The sequence below is a fragment of the Culex quinquefasciatus genome, chromosome 2 (assembly GCF_015732765.1).
Source record: "Culex quinquefasciatus strain JHB chromosome 2, VPISU_Cqui_1.0_pri_paternal, whole genome shotgun sequence".
In the NCBI taxonomy this organism is placed as follows: Eukaryota; Metazoa; Arthropoda; class Insecta; order Diptera; family Culicidae; genus Culex; species Culex quinquefasciatus.
The window spans coordinates 221,432,257-221,458,507 of NC_051862.1; the positions used below are offsets into that span (position 1 = coordinate 221,432,257).

General features: G+C 32.5%; 1 protein-coding gene across 6 annotated transcripts in view; it reads left to right on the top strand.

Annotated features, from left to right (window-relative positions):
• Positions 1 to 4,625: 4,625 nt before the first annotated feature.
• The window catches only part of LOC6054587 (slowpoke-binding protein), a 57,414-nt gene continuing 35,788 nt past the window's right edge, over positions 4,626 to 26,251 (top strand). For 2 of the 6 annotated variants that reach the window (XR_005277061.1, XM_038251942.1), the window contains exons 1-5: positions 5,087 to 5,706; positions 10,649 to 11,277; positions 15,484 to 15,540; positions 16,366 to 16,482; positions 22,068 to 22,274. Coding sequence is in view for 5 of the 6 variants with exons in the window: in XM_038251942.1 (XP_038107870.1) it covers positions 5,701 to 5,706; positions 10,649 to 11,277; positions 15,484 to 15,540; positions 16,366 to 16,482; positions 22,068 to 22,274 (1,016 nt within the window). In the remaining variant the exon portion in view is untranslated. Of the gene's footprint in view, positions 5,060 to 5,086; positions 5,707 to 10,648; positions 11,278 to 15,483; positions 15,541 to 16,365; positions 16,483 to 22,067; positions 22,275 to 26,251 lie in introns of those variants that run through there. The other 4 variants (XM_038251940.1, XM_038251943.1, XM_038251939.1 and 1 more) reach the window with 4 other exon arrangements.

A 26,251-nucleotide genomic window follows, 5' to 3' on the forward strand; every position in this document is an offset into this window, starting at 1 on the left:
TTCATTTTTTTTTCAACAATATCAAATTACTCGTTATCTCTGTCTCAAAAAACAAACCTTGAAAGGTATGACTTTTTAATATTTTCTGTCAGAAACATTGCGATGTTAAAAAACAGTTATTCTAGGGCAAGGTTCCCCAGCAACTTCACTAAATAACAAGTTTAGAGTCAAAGAGATCCAATTTTGCAGACATCGGATTTTTTAAACGCATTTTTTGGCCAGTTTATATCAGCCAGTGTCACCTTAATTTTGATTTCGAAAACGCTGTTTACAAATGACTACGTTATTTTTAAAGGTCCCTAATAAAAGGTCAATAATTACTTTGAACCAGCGTTTTTCAACCGGTTAGAAATTCCACCCTGAGTGGAGAGGGATGTAGGGAATGAGGCAATCTAGTCTTCTTTCTTGACGTATTATAAACATGAATAAAATCCAATGCCTTCGAATGTATATGCAAAAAAAAAAACCTTTTCTCCTGATTTAACAATTTCTATGAAAGTTTTTTCAAGTTTTACAGAATTTCTACTTTTTTATCTTAAGTTATTTATTTATTAATTTCTCTGAGTTTTACATCCTACGAAATATGAACAGTTCTGAAAATCATCAAAAAAAATAATGATGAAATAATTTTCACGAGATAAAAATATTTGTTCAATCAAGAACAACAGTTCGATAATTTCATGAAAAAGACAATTTTGGTTATATTTCTGTGAGTTTTTGGAAATCAAAACGGGAGATTTGCTTTCGTATTTGCCTCTGCACATTTTTTAAGCATATTTCGCTCATCTCTAACCAAAAAAGTCTAGACGAGGGCAAAACAATATAAAATTTAAATTACATTGTTCAAAAAATTTAATGAAAAACGTGTTATAAAATACATTCTACACCAGTCCAGAAGTTTTGCAATGAGAAGTTTCCAAAATATTTAAGTATTAACGAACTTGTTTCTGGTAAAACATTTGTTGCGATGCATAACATCGGAATTTAACTAAACTTCAAATCGTTCAAATTCTTAATTCGACATCGGAATATTACCACAGTTCAAATAAAATTAAAAGAGTTCAAACAAGCTAAATATGATTATCAACACAAGAAAATGTATTTCTATTTCTAATTGTTTTAGCTGGTTAGACCTCTATATCCAATAAAAAAAAAGTTCATTAGAAAAATCCCCCCAAATATGTTTTTAATAATTGCAGCGGCCTTATTCAATCTTTCAGACGTTAACACTTTTTTTCTGTTAAATCATCGTCAAACTGTAAGTAGGGTAAATTCTCGTATCTTTGGCAGGTTAAGCTCTAGCTCCTAACTCCATCCAATTTGCTGGTTTTCACTATTTAAACAACTAATTTTACAAAACTTATGATTGAAACTTTCTTGCTCACTTCTTATTCAGCTAATTATCACCCGATTTCAGTTGAAAACGCTTTTAATTAGCTTTAATTGAATGTCAAAGTTCTGACCTGCCAACATTAAAGGCACGCTGGAATTAGATGCTGTTCCCCTATTTGCATTTTTTTTTTTTTTTTTCAAACAAGAAAAGTTTTTTTTTCAAAAAAATTAAATTTTAAGATCTTTTTGTAAGTTTTTGCAAATGCATAAACAGGATGATTCAAATTAAATGATTTTTTGAGAGTGTTGAAAAATAAACTTATCTTTGATCTTTGAATTTGATTTTTTACATTAATAATTTCTTCTATTTTTTGCAAAATTTGCAAAATCCGTATTTTTATATCATCTTTTGATCCATAGATAATTATGGACACTTTGTTGCCGAGCTAGGGTTTGAAAGTATTTTTCGATTTGCTTTCAATAACATCCTTCGAAGACCAAAATGGCATCTTTTGAGCCACAAAAATATTAGTACATAATTTTCCGTTGAATTGATTTTTTATGTAGATTTTTTATTAATTCTAATTTTGCGCAGAAACATGTCTAATTGAAGAAATAAATAGGCTAGAGCGTCCAATTTCCCGGGGTTACTAAATTCCCGGGAAACAGGAAATTTTCAACAAATTTCCCGGGAAATCCCGGGAATACCCGGGAAATTTGAAATTTAACGAAATTTATTCTGATCCTGTTTCTGATTGATATTTTGCAACAGAATTGTATAGAACAGCAACTTCAATGGCCAAAATGAGTCTGAGGATCATTAAATGGCTTGACTGCTTGTAGAAAAATCATGCAACTTTGAGAAAATATATAGATTTTCTAATTTTTAGTGCTGTCTCTCAAATCGTACCAATAAAAAATATATATATTTTTAGTATTTTTTTTTTGTTGAGCTGCATTTTTTTATTCAATGTGTTTGGACCGTGGAAATCTATGCTCCACAATAATAAAATTGTTTTTAAATTTGCATCAGCGACCATAAAGTTGAAAGTGAAATAATCAAGCAAAAATATTGTTTTTCATGGCAAATAACTTATTCCAGAACAAGTATTTTCAACTTGTGAATAAATCGATTATCATTGAATTTGCCTTTAAAATGTAATTTCTAGCGCAATTCAACTTGAAACACTATTTCATGAAATCACAATTCAAAGTTTTAAAATATTTGGAGCATGTTTTTAAAATATGGTTGCATTCTTTGGGTAAATTTCATATGATACGAAGTTGTTTTTAATCATTTTTCATGGTTTCAATTATGGTATGATTTTAGTTATATGGTAATATGGCCTAATTAATTAATTAGATAAACATAATTTTCATAGTGTAAAAGTGGTTGAAATTAAGCGATATTTTATTTATATTTAACCCTCTAATGCCCTTGGTAGCTCACGTGCTTTATAAATTTATAACAAACAGTATTTTCTCGAATACTTTTAAACAAATTCTTATCGAACAAATCTTTTCGAATAATTTAATTATATCAATTCAATTTTCAACCAATAAACAAAAATGTCAAACAAATTGTAATTGTGAATACTGGCCGGAAAAGGAGAATATATATGAATGATAGAACAAACAAAAATCGTTAAAATAGGTTGTTGAAAATAAAATAGTTTATTTTCAATCCATAATAGCGTAATTTTTGTTACCCAACATATTAGCAAACAATATTCCTAAATAAAAAATAAATAAATATTATCTGAATTAAACCTTGACAAAAAATTTACAGAAAACCTAATTAGTTCGGTATGAATATGAAGGTTGAAATGAATTAAATTCTCTCATAATTATTTTTTTATAATTTCAAAACATTGATGCCAAAAAGGTAGGAAAATATATACTTCTGCTTGTATTTCGGGAATTCCCGGGAAATTTACAAAATTCCCGGGAAACGGGAAATAGTTTTTTCCGGGAAATCCCGGGAATTCCCGGGAATTTTTTTTCCCGGGACGGGAAATTGGACGCTCTAATAAATACATTTTTCGAGGCTTCGTGAAGGAAAGCTCTAACGAGAATAAACAATGAAAATAAAATAATAAATTTTATGATTTTTCAAAAAATGTAAAATTATTGTTATTGCAATACGGGTATCAAATGATTGGAATTTTTTCATACATTTCGAATGTCAAACCATTTTTATAAAAACACGCAAAATTTTCACAAAACTACGTATTTTCGAAAAAATACTCCAAATTTCAGTTTTTACAATATGGGTATCAAATGATCGGGATTTTTCATACATTTCAAATGTAATAACAACGTATTTTGAAAATACTAAAAAAATACAAAACTACGTATTTTCGAACAAAATTTCAGTATTTACAATATAGGTATCAAACGATCAGGATTTTTTCATACATTCCAAATGTAATAACAACATTTTTTGAAAATACTAAAAATTTTCACAAAACTACGAATTTTCGAAAAAATACTCAACATTTCTGTTTTTACAATATGGGTATCAAACGATCGGGAATTTTTCATACATTGCGAATGTAATAACAACATATTTTGAAAACACTCAACAGTTTAACAAAACTACGTTTTTTCGAAAAAAAAAATACTCAAAATTTCAGTTTTTACAATGAAGTATAAAAGGAAGCAGTACTAGTTTAGCAATGTTTTTTGGAAAACTTTTGATTAAATTTGCTTGCTCACTTCCCATTTAAAGCAATTTATTGATTGTTGAAAACGCTTTTCCTAAGCTGGAATGTCAACATTAGGTGCCCGATGGAAATTGCCGATTTTGGTCGGTTGTGTTGTGTCGTCGGTGTGCCGCAATTAAACATGAAATTCCCAATTTATAATAATTTGTTTTTGAACGCATAAGTTTTTGGTTCCCCAATTATCACATAAATATCCTGCGTCTCCATGAAAATTTTGATTTTAGTTAATTTAAGTGGAGCAGCAAAGCGCGTATAATACGTTGTTTCCGCAAGATTGGTGTTAAAAAACAACATTTTCATGCAAAGTTTCACTGTTCATCAAAACTAAACCAACTTTATCCAGAATCAACTTAATCCAGATTCGACTACAAAGTAGACTCCCCTCCAAGTAATCCCCAAAATCCGTTAAACGTCCCTCCATGACACTCTGCGTTACATAAACCACGTGTGATAGAACCACGGGGGGGGGGGCACTTTTTGCGCACTTGTTGAGGAGAGAAAGATGCGGGGGCGGCTCATTGCGCGCCCTTATTTACACACAAACACTTGGAAGGCTCCCACCTCGCTCCATACCTTCTCCATAGTTCGCTAGAAAAGTCAGTCAGTCAGTTTGGCAGCCAGCAGCAACAGAAGCAACAGCAGAAGGCCCCGGAGGTTGGCCATAATTTCTGCCATCGCCAGTCATTCATTCGCTCGTCAGCAACAGTGCGAAACGGTTTGGTGTCCAAGCGCGCGCGGTTTTCTGGAGACTTTGGAGTTTTTTTTGTGTTGGGGGCTAGAAGTTAATTGGTTGCCGAAATTTCGCCTGTGAAAAGTGCAAATTAGTGCGTGTCACGACGAGTGATTAATGAGTTTTTTTTTCGTGAGAGGAAAATAAAAGGAAAATTAACACAGGAAAACATTAAGTGAATGTGGATGAAAGGAAGCATGAAGAATTTCGTTGGTCGTACCGGATTGTGAAGCACTTCAAATGAGTGCAGTCGGTCCAGTTCCGGTGCATGGTAACTTAATTCGATTTATTACTAACGGTAGAGTTATTGTGAATGGAATTTGCCAGCTTTCAATCGCCAAACAATGGGCAATAAATGAAAAGTTTTAAAAAACTCTGTGAAAACAACAGCAATTGACAGTGTTGCCAACACGACTTCCAATATGTGGAACGCAATAAATAATGTGTGGCAGTGCACATTGACACTACTGCGCTGGGAGCGCACTATCGATTTCGATTTTCGAGGCTCAACAGTGGCACAAAACGTGACGAGAGGCTTTTCCACCCAGGCTGGCAGGACCACCCCACAGCACACGTGCAAATAATATAATAATCCACCATCGTCATCGTTGCCTACTCCCGGGGACATTTGAGTGCAACGGCGGGGACGGTCTTTAGTGAGTGTGAATTAGCGTGTGTGTGTGTGAGCTAGCACACACACACAAACGTTCGAAAAAATGCGGGAAAATATTTAAAACTAAACAAAGAAAAGCAACAACGAAAAAAAAACTCTTGTGGGAAACAATTTGTTAACGAACGATGCTGCTCTGAGGCTGAGGCTAACCGAAAACCACGACAAACATGTGCATTTTACGGGCACATTCCATTCCTCCTTAGAGTTTTGCTAGTTTTTGGCGCGGTTGCTGTTGATGGATGGGGGTTGGTTGCGTTGATGATGACAAATAAACGAACGAGAAAAAGCCTCGTTGAGGAAGGGCAGAGTATAGCAATAGAGGAAGTAGGTGACTGGAATGTGGCGCTGCAGTGGAGATATGTTTTTGGTGGTTTGTGATGGAAAAGAAAATTTCGTAAAATTGAAAATAGTCATCAACTGTTTTAACATTAAGTCAATCAATACAAAAGCTTTCACCAACATTAATTTTCCAAGGAAAGCTAGTTATGAAACTTTAATTAGCATTAAAAATCATTGAAAAAAACATTGTTATAATAAAATACGAAACGGTTTTGAAAAAAGATCAAAATTCAAGCACACATCCACCCATTTTTTTTAATGCTTATTTTTCCAATTGTTGTATAATGCGTTGTACAAATTATTTCAGAGTTTCAAAAATCTTCTCCAAACAAAAAACCAAGACCTAACATGTTGTTCATTCTTTACTATCAATAAAAGTATCATGAAAAGATAATTAAAAATAAAGTTAAACACACGGCGAACAGAAAAATTCAAATATTCCTCTTTCTATAATTTTTTATCAATTAAATGCAAACATAGAATACGATTTAATTTTCATCTAGATGATCTGGCATGAAATTTGTCTTGAAAGATTTTTTTTTTAAATTGGTAAAATTTATCAAATTGGTTTTAAATTTATCCTTTTAAAATGTTTTAAAAATTTAAGAAATTTATATAACATTTTACCCAAATCTCTGGATTGCAAATGTAACATCCTGGAACAGAACTGCTAAATTCTAATAAAAACACAAATTGAAAATTGAAAAAAAAACATTTTAGAAACATTTTCATTTTGACAAAAGGCCGATGTAAATATTTTTCTTTTTTTTTTTTTGTCCCTCGGCTTTGGCTCTGGCTGTGGATCGAGGGGGGGGGGGGGAGAAACAAATTAAAATAACAATGCATAGACTCAACATTTAAATAAAAAAAAAAGTATTTCAAAATGCATTTTACACTAGTTCAGTTCTGGAGTTTTTTTTTGAAAAGGTCCTATAAACCAAATTTTCATTTTTTGCTTTTTGGGTGTTTTTGAATACCCCTGACTCAAGGCGGTTCTAAAAACACCCAAAAAGCAAAAAATGAAAATTTGGTTTATAGGACCTTTTCAAAAAAAACTCCAGAGTTGTTTTGCAATCATTAGTTTTCAAAAAATGTAAGATTTGACGAAAACAAAAACTTTTTGCGGTACATTGAAAATTTTCAAAAAATCAAGAGATAATTAAACAAACACAAACATTCTAAAAACAATTCTAAGCTGATTGCACTTCAATTTCCATTGAACACAAGATCCTCTGTAATTACTCTTAGCATTAAGAACAATGTAGGGTAGAGTAGTCATCAATGAGACACGGGGAACAATGATAAAATGGCTCTCACAAGTCGTAGTTTCAACCAATCAGGCTCATATTTGGGGAAAAGGTGTGTCTACGGGATACACGTCTGCCATATAAGTGGCTTTGGTTATGGACGCTCCCTTGAAAAGTTATTCATAAATGTTTGATTCTGGGGTGTAAAAGTAAATTATGGACAAAAAATACTTTTTCGCTCGTAGGCTGCCATTTACACCAAACCTAATATTTCTTCAAATTTCTTTCGACGTTCCATAGGGATTGAGTTGGGCTACAATGTCCTTTCATTAGATTTGACCAAAATTTAGAATACACCCAGAATCCACGGCTGTCTCATTGTTCCCCACTCATGTTAGCCAATGGGTAACAATGAGACACTTTGATTTTTCTTCATTAAACATTTCAAAATCCATGTAAATCTTTCAAAACATGAATTGAAAGTGATTTTTGGCATATTTATAGAGTTTTAACTTCATTTAACCAAAAATACAAAGTTATTTGGTATAAATATTCGGATTTTACAAAATTTAAATACATTTTAGTATAACTTTTGTTCATTAAAGTTTCATGTAGGCAAAATTGCTCTAAAATGTTCAAGGCAAGTCACATGTAATGGAACAATACAAAAACATGATGTTTTACAAGAAAAGTATTGATTTTCGTAGAGTGTCTCATTGTTCCCCAGCTGTCTCATTGTTCCTGCCAAGTGCGTCTACAATGAGACAGTTGAATAACTCTGACTGTAGATGTCGGATCGATCTCATATTTTTGTCAATGTTTGAACACACTAAAAGAAATAAAATGCAACAAAAAGCTCATTAAAACATGCTGATGAAAAAATTAGAAAAATCGTTGAAAGTTGAAAACCAAAAGTGTCTCATTGATGAAAAATAATTTGAAGAAAAAAAAATCAATTGAAATATGGAGTTTTTTGATGAAACTTTGTTTTGCCTCTGATTTTTCGAGCCAATTAAAAAAAAACTATTGGTACCAGTCTTAAACAAAAATAAAAGTTACCAAATTTGAAGGCCAACATTTTATAGTTTCTGAGCAAAATGTATCACAAAATACTTTTTTGCAATTCCGTCGTGAAACTACTTACTTTTCCTGTCATTCTTGAACGACGAAATAGCTTACTTTTCTGTACCAAAAATAACAGAATCGAATAGCAACACTTTTCAAAATAAATGCTGAAAAGTTCTACTTTTCAGCACTCAAATGGGTGCTGAAAAGGTGAACTTTTCAGCACTTGTTTCGAAAAGTAACACTTTTCAACATTTTTTTGGTTTAAACGATTTATTGACAAAATACATGAAAATTTTACTTAAAATTTCACTCATATGTGTTTTTTGGAATTGCAAAAAAATGTTGTATGGAACTCGTTGCAAAACTTGATTTTTTCAGCACTCTTCGTATTTATCCAACTCGGTGAACCTCGTTGGATAAATGTACGACTCGTGCTGAAAAAATCCTGTTTTGCAACTTGTTGCATAAACTACTATTATATTATTGCAGTTGTACAAAAGACCATGTATTTCACATAAATAATTAATTTACCTTAAAAATCCATATCCATAATCCTTTAATCATTTTTAATATTTTTGAGGTAATTTAAATATATTTTGGGTTTTAGTTAATTTAAGATGTGCAGCTCCACAGAAAGATTTTGTTCCGAAAAAAAATATGTTCGATAAAACTTAAATTGTTCGAAAAATGGTGATTACCTACGGTACTGCTGAATAACTCATTTTCCATGCATTTTTTTCATTGAAATGTTAAAATACTGGCTTGCTATTTCAACTTTTTTTCGCCCTGTAGTTGTTGAGACATAAATATTTCAAACTAAGCAACGTATATGAGCCAATGAATTTACATTGTTTTGCTAGATTTAAATATAAAACCATTATGTTCTCATTTAAAAAAAAAATGTTATGAATTCAATGTTTTATTTGAAGTTCATGAAAGTAACAAAGATTTAAATAATTTAACTAATTTTAAACCGTTAGACAGCTGAGTTTGCTAGGTTTACATAACTTTTCATTGACGCGCTATTTTGCTCGAGTTGTTCTTTATTTATGCACCATTAAATTGAGTTTCAATCGTTTGCATAATCATAAAATTTAATACTTAGGATTGTCAAAACATTTTAAAATTGTAAGCCAAACTAAAAAATCCAGTTTCATGTTGCATAAATAATAACTTTGTAAATTTCCTAATTACTCTTATTTTATACTGGTTAGAATAGTAGTTTATGCAACAAGTTGCAAAATGAGGATTTTTTCAGCACGAGTCGAACATTTATCTAACGAGGTTTACCGAGTTAGATAAATACGACGAGTGATGAAAAATCAAGTTTTGCAACGAGTTCCATACAACGTTTTTTGCAATTCTGAAAAACACCCTTTGGACAGAATTATAGGACAAATGTCCGTGCATTGAGTCAATGAATAGTTCAAATCAAAAAAATGTTGAAAAGTATAACTTTTCCTAACAAGTGCTGAAAAGTTAAAGTAGAACTTTTCAGCATTTGTTTTGAAAAGGGTTACTATTCGATTCTTTTATTTTTGGTACAGAAAAGTAGGCTGTTTCGTCGTTCAAGAATGTCAGGAAAAGTAAGTAGTTTCACGACGGAATTGCAAAAATAGCTATTTAAATAATTAAAAAAAATGAATATTATGGCCAGTAAAAACACCACGTTTAACGGCAATAGAAATGGCTTAATCCAAAATTGGTTCAAATTAACAATGCGAAAATGGGCAGTAATAGCTTGATCAGATTATTGAAAAAAAAAAATGGTTATTTCTGTTTCCTAAAAATAATCATATTTCACACATTCGACTAAGGTTTTGTTTAAACAATTGAAAAGCTACAGAAAATATATTGAGGCCAGATAATCTGATATAACAAGTATCCTTAACGACAAAATGCCAGTATTTTTTTTATTAATTTTCATTGAAAAGAATATCTGATTTATCATAAACAAGCCATCAAACTATACAAGTTAAACTTCAAGTCATTCACTTTAATAAGCAAATATAGTAGCGATAAGCCCGGTTCAATTAAACAATGTTCCGCTCGTGGGTCTGGGTCTCGTGGCGCAGGGGTAGCGGCTTCGGCTGCCGATCCCGATGATGCTATGAGACGCGGGTTCGATTCCCGCCTTATCCACTGAGCTTCTATCGGATGGTGAAGTAAAACGTCGGTCCCGGTTTCTCCTGTCTCGTCAGAGGCGCTGGAGCAGAAATCCCACGTTAGAGGAAGGCCATGCCCCGGGGGGCGTAGTGCCAATAGTTTCGTTTTCCGCTCATAAACCGCTAAAAGCTATATCTTACACCCTGCCCACCAAATCGCAACATTTCAATCATCTCCTCCTGTCAGCGAGACTTTGTATATGAAGTCCACGTTTCATCGCCCTGACGAACTTGCTCACTGCTCTGCTCTACTCAGCGACGTGGGAGGGAAGTTCGTAACATGATCAACAGCAATCATGACGTTGCATCAACCAACGTCCGTCCGTGCCCAAAACCCACAATTTCTCCAATCGCACACACAAACACAGGATACAACGAACAAACATCATCAATCATCTCAGCAACAGTCTCATCCGGAACAACCGCAACAGCAGCAACAACAGCCATCGGTTCCACGGCCAAAGCAACCCCGGCTTGAGCCACCTTCACCAGCCGCTGCAGCACCTACTGCGGGCAGTGCTCCAGTTCCTGCGACACCCACAGCAGCTGTTGAGCCCCGACCTGCGCTTGGGGTCATCCCCGAACTACCACCTCCGTGTTCCAACGGATTCCACCGCCACCACCAACTCCATCAATACCATCACCAGGCATTTGTGGCCCTTCCTCCGCTTCTTGCCGCCGGAAAACCACCCCCACCGACGACACTCCAAAATCCCCGCGGAATCGTCGTTGAACCTCCTCCTCCTCCTCCGGTCACTGGTGGCCACCATCAGCATCCCCCGCAGCAGTCCTTCTCCCTGTACAAGACAATCAACACGGTCATCAAGAGTGGCCGCAAGATCATCGTCCGCGTGTGCGAAGTGACCAATGTGAAAACCAAACTCAAAATGTTCAACCTCTACTCGACGATGAACAAGCGCAACGGCGCCGAGGAGAAGGAAGCCCGCGTCATGGAGACGACCGGCCACGACCGGTTCTGCCAGGAGCGGCCCTCGAGGTAGGTGTATTCACTATATTGTGTCGCAAGAGTCGCTGGAGTCCCTCACTGGTCCAGATGTTTGTCTTCTTTTTTTTGTCTTGAAAATCTTGGTTTATATTCCTGACTGTGTTCCTGTACATATTTTAAATCTCTTTGAAAATTGTTAAACTTCCATTCTGCTCAGATCATTGCTCTACTATGTTATGTTAAATCACTTATATGTGGATAGAATTTTCATATAAAAATTAAAGGGATAAATAACAAATGAACATTTTCGTTTTCGTTGAACTTTTGTTTTGCATTTTGATAAGCAACACAGTAAAAATTTGTTTAAATTTGGATGTTGTAATTTTTGAAGGTTGAATAATACCTCTTTTATGATGTAATTTTACCTAATTTTAGACTAAAAAAGTGACATTACATCAGAAAATTGTTAATTTTTCTGACATCAAAGATGTACCCCTTCCTAGATGCAATATTACCATGATTTATTTACTGTGAAAGTTATTCATTTCTAAATAGAAATTTTCCAAAAAATCTTAACTCAATCATTTTTTAGGAATCAATAAAAAAAATGCCCAAATTGATCTTTTCAAACTAATCAGAACCTGTCTTCAAACATTCGGATAGGTTTAATGCACACAGAAAAAAGGTTGAATTTCAGAAGGTTGATAATTTTGAAGGTTGAATTTTGTCTCTTTTTGAGTAATTTACCCTGAATTATGAGAGAAAAATTTATCAGGTACTGTTTCATCAGTACCTAAAGTAAAATTACACTTTTTTATACAAGATCAGTCACTATTTTTTCAATGTAATATAACCATCATTTTTGTCTGGAGTATAGCTGGATAATCTATTTAGTAAAAATTTAATTGGCTTTTTTCTTGTTTCACGTAATCAGCCACAAAGTAAATGAAATCATGGTGATTTTAGATCTGCGAATGGGTACATCTTTAATGTCACAAAAATGTTTAATTTTACCTCTAAAAATGTGTTTGTTTACCACTACACCAGTGTTTTGCCACTTTTACAGTCTAAATTGGGGTAATTTTACATTATCATATTGATAATATTACACCTGAGCAATTCTCTACGAAAACGGTTTTTTTCTTGAATTTTATTTTTTGTATTTTTTTAATCCGGCTGAAACATTTTTGGTGCCTTCATTAGTTTGTTTGTTGTAGTTGTTTGTTGTAGTTTGCATCATTAGTTTGTCCATATAATTTTCCACACAAATTTGGCAGCTGTCCATACCAAAATGATGCATGAAAATTCAAAAGTCTCTATCTCTTGTAGGACTTTTTTGATCGCTTGGTGTCTTTGGCAAAGTTGTAGGTATGGATACAGACTACACTGGAAACACAGTAAAAAAATATGATTTTTAATTTCACTTTTTGTCACTGAAACTTGATTTGAAAAAAAACACTATTTTCATTTTTTTAATTTTCTGATATGTTTTAGAGGACATCAAATGCCAACTTTTCAGAAATTTCCAGAATGGGCAAAAAATCTTTGACCGAGATATAATTTTTTGAATCAATAAAGATTTTCACAAAAAATCGAATTATTGATCGCAAAAATTTTTCAACTTCATTTTTCAATGTAAAATCAAATTTGCAATCAAAAAGTACTGTAGTGAAATTTTCATAAAGTGCAACGTTTCCAAGTTATAGCCATTTTTAAGTTACTTTTTTGAAAATAGTCACAGTTATTCATTTCTTAAAATGAGTGCCCATGTTTGACCACTTTTGAAAAAAATATTTTTGAGAAGCTGAGAAAATTCTCTATATTTTGCTTTTTTGAACTTTGACCATGCAAAGGTTTAAAAACAAGAAAATTGATGTTTTCCAAGTCTCATCCAAACAACCCACCATTTTCTAATGTAGATATCTCACCAACTAATGGTCCGATTTACAGTGTTAAAATTTTAAACATTCGTGAAATTTTCCGATCTTTTCGAAAACAATATTTTCAAAACTTTAAAATCAAGATTAACATTTCAAAAGAGCCAAACATTCAATATTACGCCCTTTTGAAATGTTAGGTTTGATTTGATTTTTTTTTAAATGTTGTTTTCGAACCGATCGGAAAAGTTCACGGAAAATTTGCGAGCAGTATTTCGATTTTTGAAATAATCTGTATTGCTTTAAAAAATCATAACTCGGTCAAAGGTTTTTTGCACAACCTGGAAATTTCTGAAAAGTTGGCATTTGATGTCCTCTAAAACAATTCAGGAAATATAAAAAAATAAAGAAAAGTGTTTTTTGCGAATCAAGTTTTAGTGCCAACAAGTGAAATTAAAAATCACCATTTTTTACAACGTGTATTTTTTTCAGTGTAGTCCATATCCATGCCTACAACTTTGCGGAAGACACCAAATCGACCAAAAAATTCCTTCACAAGATACAGATTTTTGAATTATCACATATCATTTTTGGACATGGACACCTGTCAAATTTGTATGGAAAATTACATGAACGAACTAATGATGCAAAATGGCTTCTTAGGGCATAACGAAGGCACTAAACAAGTTTCAGCCGGATTAAAAAATACCAAAATTATAATTAAAGAAAAAATACCGATTCCGTAGAGAACTGGTCAAAAGTAACATTACTTCAGAAAAGTGGTAAAATTACAATTTTTCTGCCATCAAAAATGTGCCCCTTCCCTGTTATTTTTTTTTACCGTGTTTACCATTTCAGGATAATTTTGTGCATTTTAGTTCATTTAAAAAAAGTGCAAGTTTTTGATCAGGTAACGTAGATTTTTTGACGAAGACCTTTTTTGAAATCTCAAAATCTTGATAGAAAAACAAAAAAATAAGCAAAACATCATAATTCTAACTTATACACTAATCCAAATTTTACAATCTCAGCATCAGAATCGAAATGCTATTTGAAATTTTTTGTTGTGACGTTAGATTTCTTTTAATTAGATACAAGAGAAAAATTTCAAATGGATTTTTATTATTAATAATCAAAATATTAAAAAAATAGTGCTTGGATGTTGTTAGCCTGAATTCGAATAGTAAATATCAATAAAAAAATAAAAATATAAAAAGTCAAATGGAAAGTAGGAAAAGAAAACTGTGATGTTTTTTTTCATGAAAAACGTTATTCAAATTAAACTCAAATAAAAAGAAAGGTTATTTTCCCTTTTTTTTATTGAATCACAAGGGAATTTTGAGGGCGGGAGACAAAAATTCGTAATTACCTTTACAAATGATTTTTTAGAATATGAACTTTTTTTACTGTTGCAGTTTAGTAAACGAACAAAAAAATTTTTCTGGTAAACTAAAATATCACAAATATAAAAGAAAATAATAAAAAGCAAAAATTTAAATAAAGTTTGAAAAAATCGAACAACATTATAAATAACTATTTCAATGTTTAAGATAAAATTAATCAATTATTTTCAAATTACACCGTAGTATTTTTGCATATTTGTTTCTTGATGTACAGACACCACCAGTTTCACTCTGGATATTAGCTAACAAATATTGGCTGGAGCTACAAAATAATTGCCTAAATCAGCAAAAAGCAACCAGCTAAGTTTTTCAAGTGTCATCAATTGTCAAATGCAGATATCGCATAAACTATTGCTCTAATTTGCAAGTCAAACGGAATATTTTTTATCTTATCTTTTAAGAAAAGCTTGAATTTAAAAATGTAAAAAAAAAAGTTTTGCAAAATATCTTAAAAAGGTCAAATTAAGTATTTTTTTTAAACAAAATGCTGATTCATTTCAAAATAAACACATTATTTTTGAAACATATAAAAAACCTTATTTTTGTTAACCTGCAGATATTATCACACAGCGGATTATTAGCTAATTTAGCAATACACAAATTTAAAATTTGGCAAGAGCCGCAAAATAATTGCAAAAACCTTCAACAATTATCCAGCAAAATATATATGGTGCAGATTTGGTCATCACCGTGATCATATCAATAAATTTTTATTCATTTTTATACCAAAATGTCGAATAAAAATGTTTAAAGCGCTTGTAAAAAGAAAAAAACACGACTCAAAGAGAATTGCAAATGTTTCGTTATCGCAAAACTCATGTAAATCACTCAGATTACCACAAAACTCATCAGGCTTCTTCATCCAACTGTTCCATCCATCATACCCCCACTAATCCTCGAGCTTCGACATTTCTCCCCCGTTTGACAAATAACAAACTGCCATTTGCTGAGCCCTATCCTAACATGTTTTTCCGCAGGGAATGCAGTTGCATGGAACTGGCCGATTTCCACCCGATCCATTGCATGCGTGGTCGGTGAGTGCCACCTCTCGAAATGAAAATAACTCTACAAAAGCAAGCAAAAAAGCACACATCACAATTGATGTAAAATTGAGCTTCGAAATGGCACTCTGTTTGGCGAGGCACGCAGCAACAAGTTTTTTTTTTTGCTTTCGCGCTGCTGACAAATTTAACAATATGCTGAAAGTTAAAAATAATAATAAAAAATGGTATACAGAAATAGTTCAAAGAGAATTCTGCACCGTTTTTTTTTTTGCACGTCATCGTGACCCTTATTGGCGCAAGCATTGAACTATATTCGAGCTCGTCCATTAATAAAAAAATGCACGTTGCACAACATGAAAGAGAGAGCAATGACTGAAGCACTAGAAGAGAGCAAAAAAAAGGAAGCTTACACACAACCACCCCATAAATTTCACTTTAATTCATTTTTCATTGCACATGTGGCACCATCGCAAAACACAAAAAAAACAGTGCACAATTTTGCACCATATTTGTGCGCTGAAATGCATTCATAACATGCACCCTTTGCCATACTTGGGTGGCTTCACAACAACAATAATAATGAAGAATGCTAAATGCAACAGGAAATGAGGCAAAAATATATGGTCAAAGCAGTGAAATCCAGCTGCTGCTGCTGCTGCAGGCACCACACGCAATGCAATGCTTTATATTCACCGAGTAATTTAGTTATCCTCGTTATTTGTTTCCCTCCGTGTCATTTACTAACCACACTTTCTCTCCGCACTACCCGTTGACCAGCTGGAATTTCCACAGTGAGAAAAAAATATTAAATTAATGAACTTTTTTCTCCACCACCCACGCAACTTTTCCGCACAGGTCCAGCTACCGGCGCAAAAAGAGGAAAATGAGACGCGCTCAATCCGCGGCGGAGTTCAACGATGCTCGCACCGAGCTGCCGGCCCCCTCAGCAGCCAGCAAGAGGATGTTGTTCAGGTGAGTGGGCTTTGAAGTGACGTTGTGAGGTTGAAGTTGAGGAAAAAGGGTTTTGATCTGGATTTGAATGGGCACTGTGCTGCTGCAGTGAAGATGAAAAGAGTTCATCTCTAGCTTATTAAGCGAGAGAGTCAGAATTTTTATGTTAATGAAATTTTCTAAATTTTGACATTACGTTTTGATTTGAGCAAAAAGTTCCTTTTATTTGGATTTAATTTTTGAAATTTTGACTTGAATGAAATTTTCTTTTCTATGACCATTAGAATGTAATAACAAAATCAATTTTCCAGTTTCCTTTGGAGTCCCAAACAATTCCCCGTAGTTAGGGGTCAGCCCTCACTTTGCGCAGAGCGAATCAATTTTTTATACAAATTTGTATGCAAAAACATTTTGAATGCTGTAGAAGGTGCTGTAGGGTAAAGTAGTCATTAATGAGACACGGGGAACAATGATAAAATGGCTCTCACAAGTCGTAGTTTCAACCAATCAGGCTCATATTTGGGGGAAAGGTGTGTCTACGGGATACACGTCAGCCATATTAGTGGCTTTGGTTATGGACGCTCCCTTGAAAAGTTATTCATAAATGTTTGATTCTGGGGTGTAAAAGTAAATTTTGATGGAAAAATTCTTTTTCGCTCGTAGGCTGCCGTTTACACCGAAACTAATATTTCTTCAGATTTCTTTCGACGTTTCATAGGGAATAAGTTGGGCTACAATTTCCCTTCATCGTGATTTTCCAAAATTAAGAATATACCTTGAATCCAGGGATGTCTCTTTGTTCCCCATTCTTTTCAGCCCATTGGTAACAATGAGACACTTTGATTTTTCTTCATTAAACATTTCAAAATCCATGTAAATCTTTCTAAACATAAATTGAAAGTGTTTTTTGGCATATTTATAGAGTTTTAACTTTATTTAACCAAACATGCAAAGTTATTTGGTATAAATCTATGGATTTTACAAAATTTAAATACTTTATAGTATAACTTTTGTTAATTACAGTTTCATTTTGGCAAAATTGCTCTAAAATGTTCAAGGCAAGTCACCTGTAATGGAACAATACACAAACATGATGTTTTACTAGAAATGTATTGATTTTCGTAGAGTGTCTCATTGTTCCCCAGCTGTCTCATTGTTCCTGCCAAGTGCGTCTATAATGAGACAGTTGAATAACTCTGGCTGTAGATGTCGGATCGATCTCATATTTTGGTCAATGTTAGAACACACTAAAAGAAAGAAAAAGCAACAAAAAGCTCATTAAAACATGCTTTTGAAAAAATTGAAAAATCGTTGAAAGTTGAAAACCAAAAGTGTCTCATTGATGACTACCCTACCCTACAACTTTTCCAAAGAGAATATGGTGCTAACTTGCTCGTACCGCTTCCTCAAAACTGGTCTAAAACCTGATTTTCAAGCGAAAACAACTTTTAAGACCAATTTTGAACTGGTTGTTTTCCTGAAATTACATCAAAAATCTATATTGAGACTTTGGAAATTCCTGAGGCAAATTTGTAGGAAATTTTTTGATCTTTTCCATTAAAATATTTTCAGACATGTTCAAGCTTGGACATGACTTTTATAGGTATAAAAGTCACGTTATCAAAAAAATATCAAAAGTGAAAACGACATTTATGTAAAGCTATTTTTACAAATTTGATTTCACAAAATTTAGAAAAAAAATATTTGATTCAGTTTTCAAGTACTCTAAACTTCTACAAAGCTACGTACTTTGGAAAAAAAGCTTTGAATTTTTGCAATATGGGTATCAAATGATTGGAAATTTTTCATACGTTACGAATGCAATATTACTTTTTTTATCAAAATGCTAAAAATTTTAACTTTAGCATGTTTTTTTAGAAAAACTACTTAAAATTTCAGTTATAGCAACATAAGTCTCAAATGATCAGGAATTTTTCAGGAATCATTTTTCATTTTTCTATTTCATTCCCAAGAATGTATATTTGTCACTTAACGTACGTTTTATTTCGAAAAGTGTTCAGTATTAAAGTTAAGATTTCGCCTTTTTTATGATAACTGCTGCCAAAATTTTTTTTTTTTCTTTAAAAAAAGAAAAACTCTGAAATTTCTGCTGACAAAAGTTGAAATGAGAAACATAACATTGTTTTTTTTCAAGATCTCAAATATTTCTGGGGAATGTGCAATTCTGGGAAGTGGATCAATTTGGGAAATAATACTCTGAAGAATAGAGAATTTTGAGAATTGGTATAGAATCATTGTTTCATTCAATTTGAAAGCAATAATATATTTTTTTTAAAATACTCATAATTTTCACAAAGCTACAAATTAAAAAAAGAACCTCAAATTTCTGTTTTAGTACTTCTTGATTCCTGTCATTTAAAGTAACTAAAATTTTGTGTATTTTCCAAAAATATGTAGTTTAGCGAAAAATTTTAGTTTGAATAGTAGAATCATTTCTATAAAGTTAATGGAAAATTTCCGTTAATTTCATACCCATATTGTGAAGACTAAAAATTTCAGTACTTTTTCAAAAATGCGTTCCTTTGTGAAAATTTTAAGTATTTTCAAAAATACTTTAAAATTTTGGACTCATTTTTTTGTCAATATTGAAGAGTTCGTCGAAAGCGGAAGGTGTCAAATTATACTACGAAAATTCAAAGCATACTATTTGTAAGGACTGAAAATCAATTTAGAAGATTTATTGAGGAATCAAAATCGACAACGAAATCATGAATTTAGAAATGATTGATAAATGTACGATCTTGTGATACCCATACACAGTGGTTCAAAAGGCTGTTTTGACGAACTTAATTGATTAGAGCAAAAAGTAAGCATTTTCGTGCTTTGACATGTTCTACAACTTTGTTCAGCGTTGTCATGGCCTACTTTTGATGAAATTTGTTTTTCAAAATACTCATCACAGTAGGCTATGGAATTTCTAACTTTTGACTGTTAAGAGATAGAGCTTTGGTGTCTTGGGCAAAGTTGTATTGTTGAAAATTTCCACAAACTTTGTCGAAGACGCCAAAGCTCTATCTTTGCGTTGAATAACAGTTTTGGAACCTCTTTCATAAATCCCTGCCAAAAACCAGTTTTTTGACTAAAACTATGTTGAACTTTGATTTTTGACGATTAAAATGTTGAGAAGAGTTGTCAGTAATATCAAAACAAACAACTTTGTCGAGGACGCCAATTTTATAGGAGCTATGTGTGATGAGTTATAGCAAGATTTGGTGATAATTTAGCTAGTTTTCGAGCTCGGTATACAAAGCCTCGGGCAAATTTGGGCAAAAACCCATTCAATGGGCTTCAAGTATGACTATTCCACTACAAAATGTCGGGTGAACCATTCGTCCGAAGGTTTACGGTCATAGATTTCCGAGCATTTTAATTTATTTTATTTTTGATGACTATTTAAATGCATTTAGGACACTTTTAAGGCACATAAGCCATTTTTGCGATTTATTCGGACACACGAGGCGTGTAGGCCAGACTCTTGTGAAAATTGGCTCTCTAGTGTATTTTTATGAATATCTTTGAAAAAAAAAATCCTTCCAAAAGAGTTAATCGGCGAATCTAGACATCTAGACAACGTCATAACGAAGGTGTTGCAAAGACAGTAAATTATTTCAAACATTCATATTATTTATTAGCCAATTCCAAAGATAGACTTACATTACATCAAAATTTTCACAAGAGTCTGGCCTACACGCCTCGTGTGTCCGAATAAATCGCAAAAATGGCTTATGTGCCTTAAAAGTGTCCTAAATGCATTTAAATAGTCATCAAAAATAAAATAAATTAAAATGCTCGGAAATCTATGACCGTAAACCTTCGGACGAATGATTCACCCGACATTTTGTAGTGGAATAGTCATACTTGAAGCCTATTGTATGGGTTTTTGCCCAAATTTGCCCGAGGCTTTGTATACCGATCTCGAAAACTAGCTAAATTATCACCAAATCTTGCTATAACTCATCACACATAGCTCCTATCAATTTGGCGTCTTCGACAAAGTTGTTTGTTTTGATATTACTGACAACTCTTCTGAACATTGTAATCGTCAAAAATCAAAGTTCAACATAGTTTTAGTCAAAAAACTGGTTTTTGGCAGGGATTTATGAAAAAGGTTCCGAAACCGGTATTCGACGCAAAGATAGAGCTTTGGCGTCTTCGAAAAAGTTTGTGGAAATTTTCAGCCCTACAACTTTGCCGAAGACATCAAAGCTCTATCTCTTAACAGTCAAAAGTTAGAAATTCCATAGCCTACTGTGATGAGTATTTTGAAAAGCAAATTTCATCAAAAGTAGGCCATGACAACGTTGAACAAAGTTGTAGAACATGTCGAAGCACGAAAATGCTTACTTTTTGCTCTAATCAATTAAGTTCGTCAAAACAGCCTTTTGAACCACTGTGCCATATTGTGAAAAACCAAACATTATAATACTTTTTCACTTTTATGAAAAGTGTTAGTTTTGACCAATTAGACAAGTTTTTCGATGTTTTTACTCCCAAAAATTTAATCATGTGCTTTTGCAAATATTTTTTTTTTTGTAAACTTTAGCAAATTTTGCATAGACCCTTTGTACGTTTGTAATCCCTAAAAAAAAATCGTAAAATTCTGATAACTAAAGAAAAATAAATTCAAGCTGCTGTTGTGTATATATCAAAATTTTTGTAACTAAAAAAAGTTTTAAAAAACAGGAAAATAAAAAATCGTATCCTAAATTTTGGGGTATTACAGATTCGAAACGAACATTACATTTACCATAAAATCACATGTTTCATGATTTTTGACAGTTGAGACTTGGTTGAGACAGCTTTTTGATGAAAAATACGTTTTATCAAAATTTTTAGTACGCCATCAAGTCGGGCGTCCAATTTTACACAAAGTCCCCTTGACACCATTTTTTTTTCTCTTCACGGGTTCGAGCTACAAATCACTGAAAAACATGTCTTAGAAAAAAATAAAAAATAATAATAAAAGTTGTTGTACCACCCCTCCGTCACGGAATACCTGAAAACCTTGGATTCGTAAGCAGGGATCTAAATAACTCCTTAGAGCAAAGTTGCACGGAAATTAAAGAGGGGTTAGGGCAAGTGCTGTGTAAGTGGGCAGAGAATGACCCATATTTTAAAACACTAAAATTTTCAGTATTTTTCGAAAATTCGTAATTTTATGGAAATTTTTAGTATTTTCAAAAATGTCCTAATTATTTCATAATTATTTGAAAGTTTTGCGTTTTAAAAATTCAACAAAATCGTATTGAGTGATGTTTTTTTTAGCTGACATCATCCCGATTCCAAATACTATAAATTTTGAAGTTTGGATGGTTTTCTCAAAACATTATGGCGATTTTCACAATACAATATCGATATTCGATGCATTTACGAGAAATTTCGATTGCATTTTGTTTTAAAAGAAAAATACAAACTACTTACGAAGATCATGGTGCTCAGTGCGTCCTTTGGAAAACTTAACCAAGATTATAAAATTTCAGTAGTTAGTCTGAAAGTTAGCAACTAATTTATTCTTTATATAGAAAATATCAATATTTTAATTGTTTAATTCGTTTTCTTTTTTTCTCTCTTTTCCTTCCCCCCAGGGGCCGCTCGGTCAGCTCGGACCACGACCAAAACTCGGAATCGGAACACACGGAGCGGTCGCCGCTGGTCAGCGCCAAGCTGGACTCGCTGGCCAAGCTGCTGTTCAGCCGAAGTCTGATGGCGGAAGGATCCGGTGGCTTGATCGGCGGTGGCGGCGGCAGCGGAAGTGGCGGAACCTCCACCAAAGACAATGACTCGCCGACAAGGTTTCTATTCACGCCCACTCACTCTCTCGCTCTCTTGCTCTCTCTCTTGCTCTATCGCTCTGTCTCTTTCTCTCCTCTGTCTAATCTTAAGCTCATCAACCAGTTTATATAAATATTTCTTTCTCTCTCTTTCTCCAAACGTTCCGTAGTGTTCACCTTTTACAAACGTTTACTTTATTGTTGGTTAATGTTACATATAAGCTGCATTTGAATGTTAATCACACCCACATCATTCACCCGTTATGATCAAAAGTCAAATTTCTTCATATTTTCCCATCAAAAAGTTAAGTTCACCATTCAACTTCATTCCATCCTTTCCGGTTTGGTTTTGTTTGTATAGTTTTTTTCAACTCCTTTCTTCAATAGTTGAAAGTTTTGTTTTCTAATAAATCAATCAATTAGCTGTTTTTGCTCTAAATAATTTTAGATGATTCCCAGCAGTTTTTTTTTCTAGTGTGCTAAACTAGCTAACGATATTATAGCAAATGAACGCAAGACAAGAAACGAACGAATCGAGCATCGAACAGGATTAAAGTGGCATTGTTGCAATCCATGGTTTAAAAGGCTCACTGAATTACGTTGTGTTACATAAATACGTTCTATGTATTCCCCGTATCTCTGATGTTTTTTTAATATCCCTATACAAAATCAATTATTTAATGAAAAATCAGCCATGCTCTTCAAAAAAAATAAATATGTGTAAATTTTTGTTTATCTGTATTAGGGCCGTTGCAAATATTTTTTGAAGTTTATGTCCCTCGACTCTGACCAAAGTCAAGGGGGAGGGGTGCAAAAAAACAACATTTTAATGAAAATAGTGTTTTAAAATGCATTATACACCTGTCCAGTTGTTTTGCCATCATTAGTTTCAAAAATATCTAAGTATTGAAGAAAATTATATTTTTTGCGAAAAATAAAATTTTTGCGGTGCTGTACATTGAAATTTCATAAAAATTCTAAACATTTTTAAACAAGCCCAAGCATAATAAATATGATTATCAATGCAGAAAATGCATTCTAGATTGTTTTCAGTTGATTAGAATTCTATTTTCATGGAAATTTTGATTTTTTTTTTTTGAATTTTTTTTGCCCCCTGATTTTTCAGACCAATTTTGAAGGGAGAAGGCGACATAAACTTTGAAAAATATTTGCAACGGCCTAATGATAACAGAGTTCAAATTTTAAAATTATCACATTTTTAATGTTTTGTCTATGTGAATTGAAAAAAATCAGGAGATTTGTTAGTCATCTGACAAAAACTTATCCAGCATTACTTTTGAAAAGGTCGTCAAAGTAAGAGTCAGAGATCAGAGTCAGAGGTAGCCAAAAACACCCAAAAATAAAATAAAAATAAAATTGTGTTCAATGAGCCGTTAAAATATTCGTCTGCATACAAAATCGAGGCACTTTTTGATTTTTTCCATGATTCTCAATCAAAGTTTGAAAATAGACAAATTACTTTTGAAAATATTGATAATTAAAGGACTAAAAATTTCAACACTTTTCAAACTTTTTGAATTGAATAATTTGAAAGTCTGTTTGTTATGATCTGAAATTTATCAAAAAAAAATGTGGAATTCATTAAAGTTACATTTTTTTTATTTTGTAATTTTTGTAACATAATAGAAACAAATCAGCAACAATTTATATTTGAGCAATTCTCTACCAAAACTGGAAATGGATTTTATTTGTATTTTTTCATTTGGCTCAAACTTTGTGGGGGCCTTCCCTATGACCAAATAAGCTATTTTGTGTCATTGGTTCACCCATACAAGTCTCCATACAATTTTGGCAGCTGTCCATTAGCGTGGTTCAAGTTTCTATGAAAAAGACAAAAGTTGTTATTTTGTCTTGCATCAACCGGAATTTCGTTCTTTTATGTCCCCAGAAGCACTCCTGAAAATTTGAGCCCATTTGGTAAGGTCTAGGAGCTCCAGTTTTAATTTGAAATTTATATGGGATTTTGATTTATTTTCCATGGGAAACTATCTTTTTTTACATTCTATTAGGATTTTTTTTTATAAATCGATGAAATGACTTGACTCTTATAGTAGGAGATAGGTTTTGAACTGGGGAACAACTTTGTAGAACATACCAACATGCTAGGAAGTGACCCTTTAAAGATACAGATACTTTTAGATGGTGGCCCACACAGTAAAGCCCCTTCAAAAGCCACCATCTAAAAGTATCTGTATCTTTAAAGGGTCACTTCCTAGCATGTTGGTATGTTCTACAAAGTTGTTCCCCAGTTCAAAACCTATCTCCTACTATAAGAGTCAAGTCATTTCATCGATTTATAAAAAAAAATCCTAATAGAATGTAAAAAAAGATAGTTTCCCATGGAAAATAAATCAAAATCCCATATAAATTTCAAATTAAAACTGGAGCTCCTAGACCTTACCAAATGGGCTCAAATTTTCAGGAGTGCTTCTGAGGACATAAAAGAACGAAATTCCGGTTGATGCAAGACAAAATAACAACTTTTGTCTTTTTCATAGAAACGTGAACCACGCTACTGTCCATACAAAAATGGTATGTAAATATTCAAACAGCTGTAACTTTTGAGTGAATTTTTTGATCAATTTGGTGTCTTAGGCAAAGTTGTAGGTATTGTTGAGGACTTTTGAGAAAAAGATAGGTACACGGAAAAAAAATTGAGGATTTTTTTATCAACTTTTTTTTCACTAAAACTCAATTTCCCAATTTTTTTTCGATTTTCGAGAAAAATAAATAAAAAAAAATCACTATTTTTTCTAAAAATCATAACTTGGTGGCAGATTTTTTGACCATGTTTCTCTATGGCTCAAAAGTTGCGGATTTTTGTCCCCTAAAACATATCAAAAAATCTCGAAAATCAAAATATACGTATTTTGGGAAATTGAGTTTTAGTGAAAAAAAAAGTTGATAAAAAAATTCTCAATTTTTTTTTCCGTGTACCAATTTTTTTCTCAATTGTGCTCAACAATACCTACAACTTTGCCGAAGACACCAAATTGATCAGAAAATCCACTCAAAAGTTACAGCTGTTTGAATATTTACATACTATTTTTGTATGGACAGCTGCCAAAATTGTACGGATACTTGTATGGGTGAACCAAGGACGCAAAATAGCTTATTTGGTCATAGGGAAGACCCCCACAAAGTTTGAGTCAAATAAAAAAAAACAAAAAATAAAAATGGTCGAAATCGGCCGATTTCGTAGAGAGTTGCTCATTTATTTTTTTAATTTTCTTGTATAACTTATTTTCGTTCTGGTTCAGAGTTAAAATTCGCTAAATCAATTAAAAATATGAAATTAACAGTTTTTGTTTGAATCAAAATTAATTTAAAGGGAGAAACTATTTATTTTTTGAAAATTCATTGATTAATAACATATATACTTTAAAAAAATTGTTGATAAAAAAATATAAGAATACTATTAAAAATTAACGGTAAAAAATAAACACTTTTTTAACAATTCACAAACAAGTCTCACCGATGTTTCTTAAATAACTTAAATAACAAAATACAGAAAAGTCCTTGAAAATGTGATTTCAATCTGTTTTATGTCCACGAACAAAACCTGATGGACCAAAATTAAACTCTTTGTAGAATTCTTCTAAATTTTTATTTTAAATTCAAAACAGTTCTTGCCATATTTTAAAATAAGATAAGACATTAAAGCAGATGAAATCGAATGAAAACAATTAAAATATGAGGTTTGACCGTTGATTTAATTTTGGTTCATAATTTATAGTAACCGAACTATTTGAATCATTCACACAATTGACAAAAAAAACCTTTTTTAATTCTCAATAAATAAATAAAAAGAACAACAACAATGTTATGAAAAACAAAATAAGGCTAGTAAAACTTTCATGAACTTTTTTTTTCAAATGTAAATGAATATAAGTCCATAATTTTATTTTTGCCCCCAGATTTTGTAGGAAAATTTTTAAAGGGCAGGGATTAAAAACTTGAAATAAAATTTGCATTGG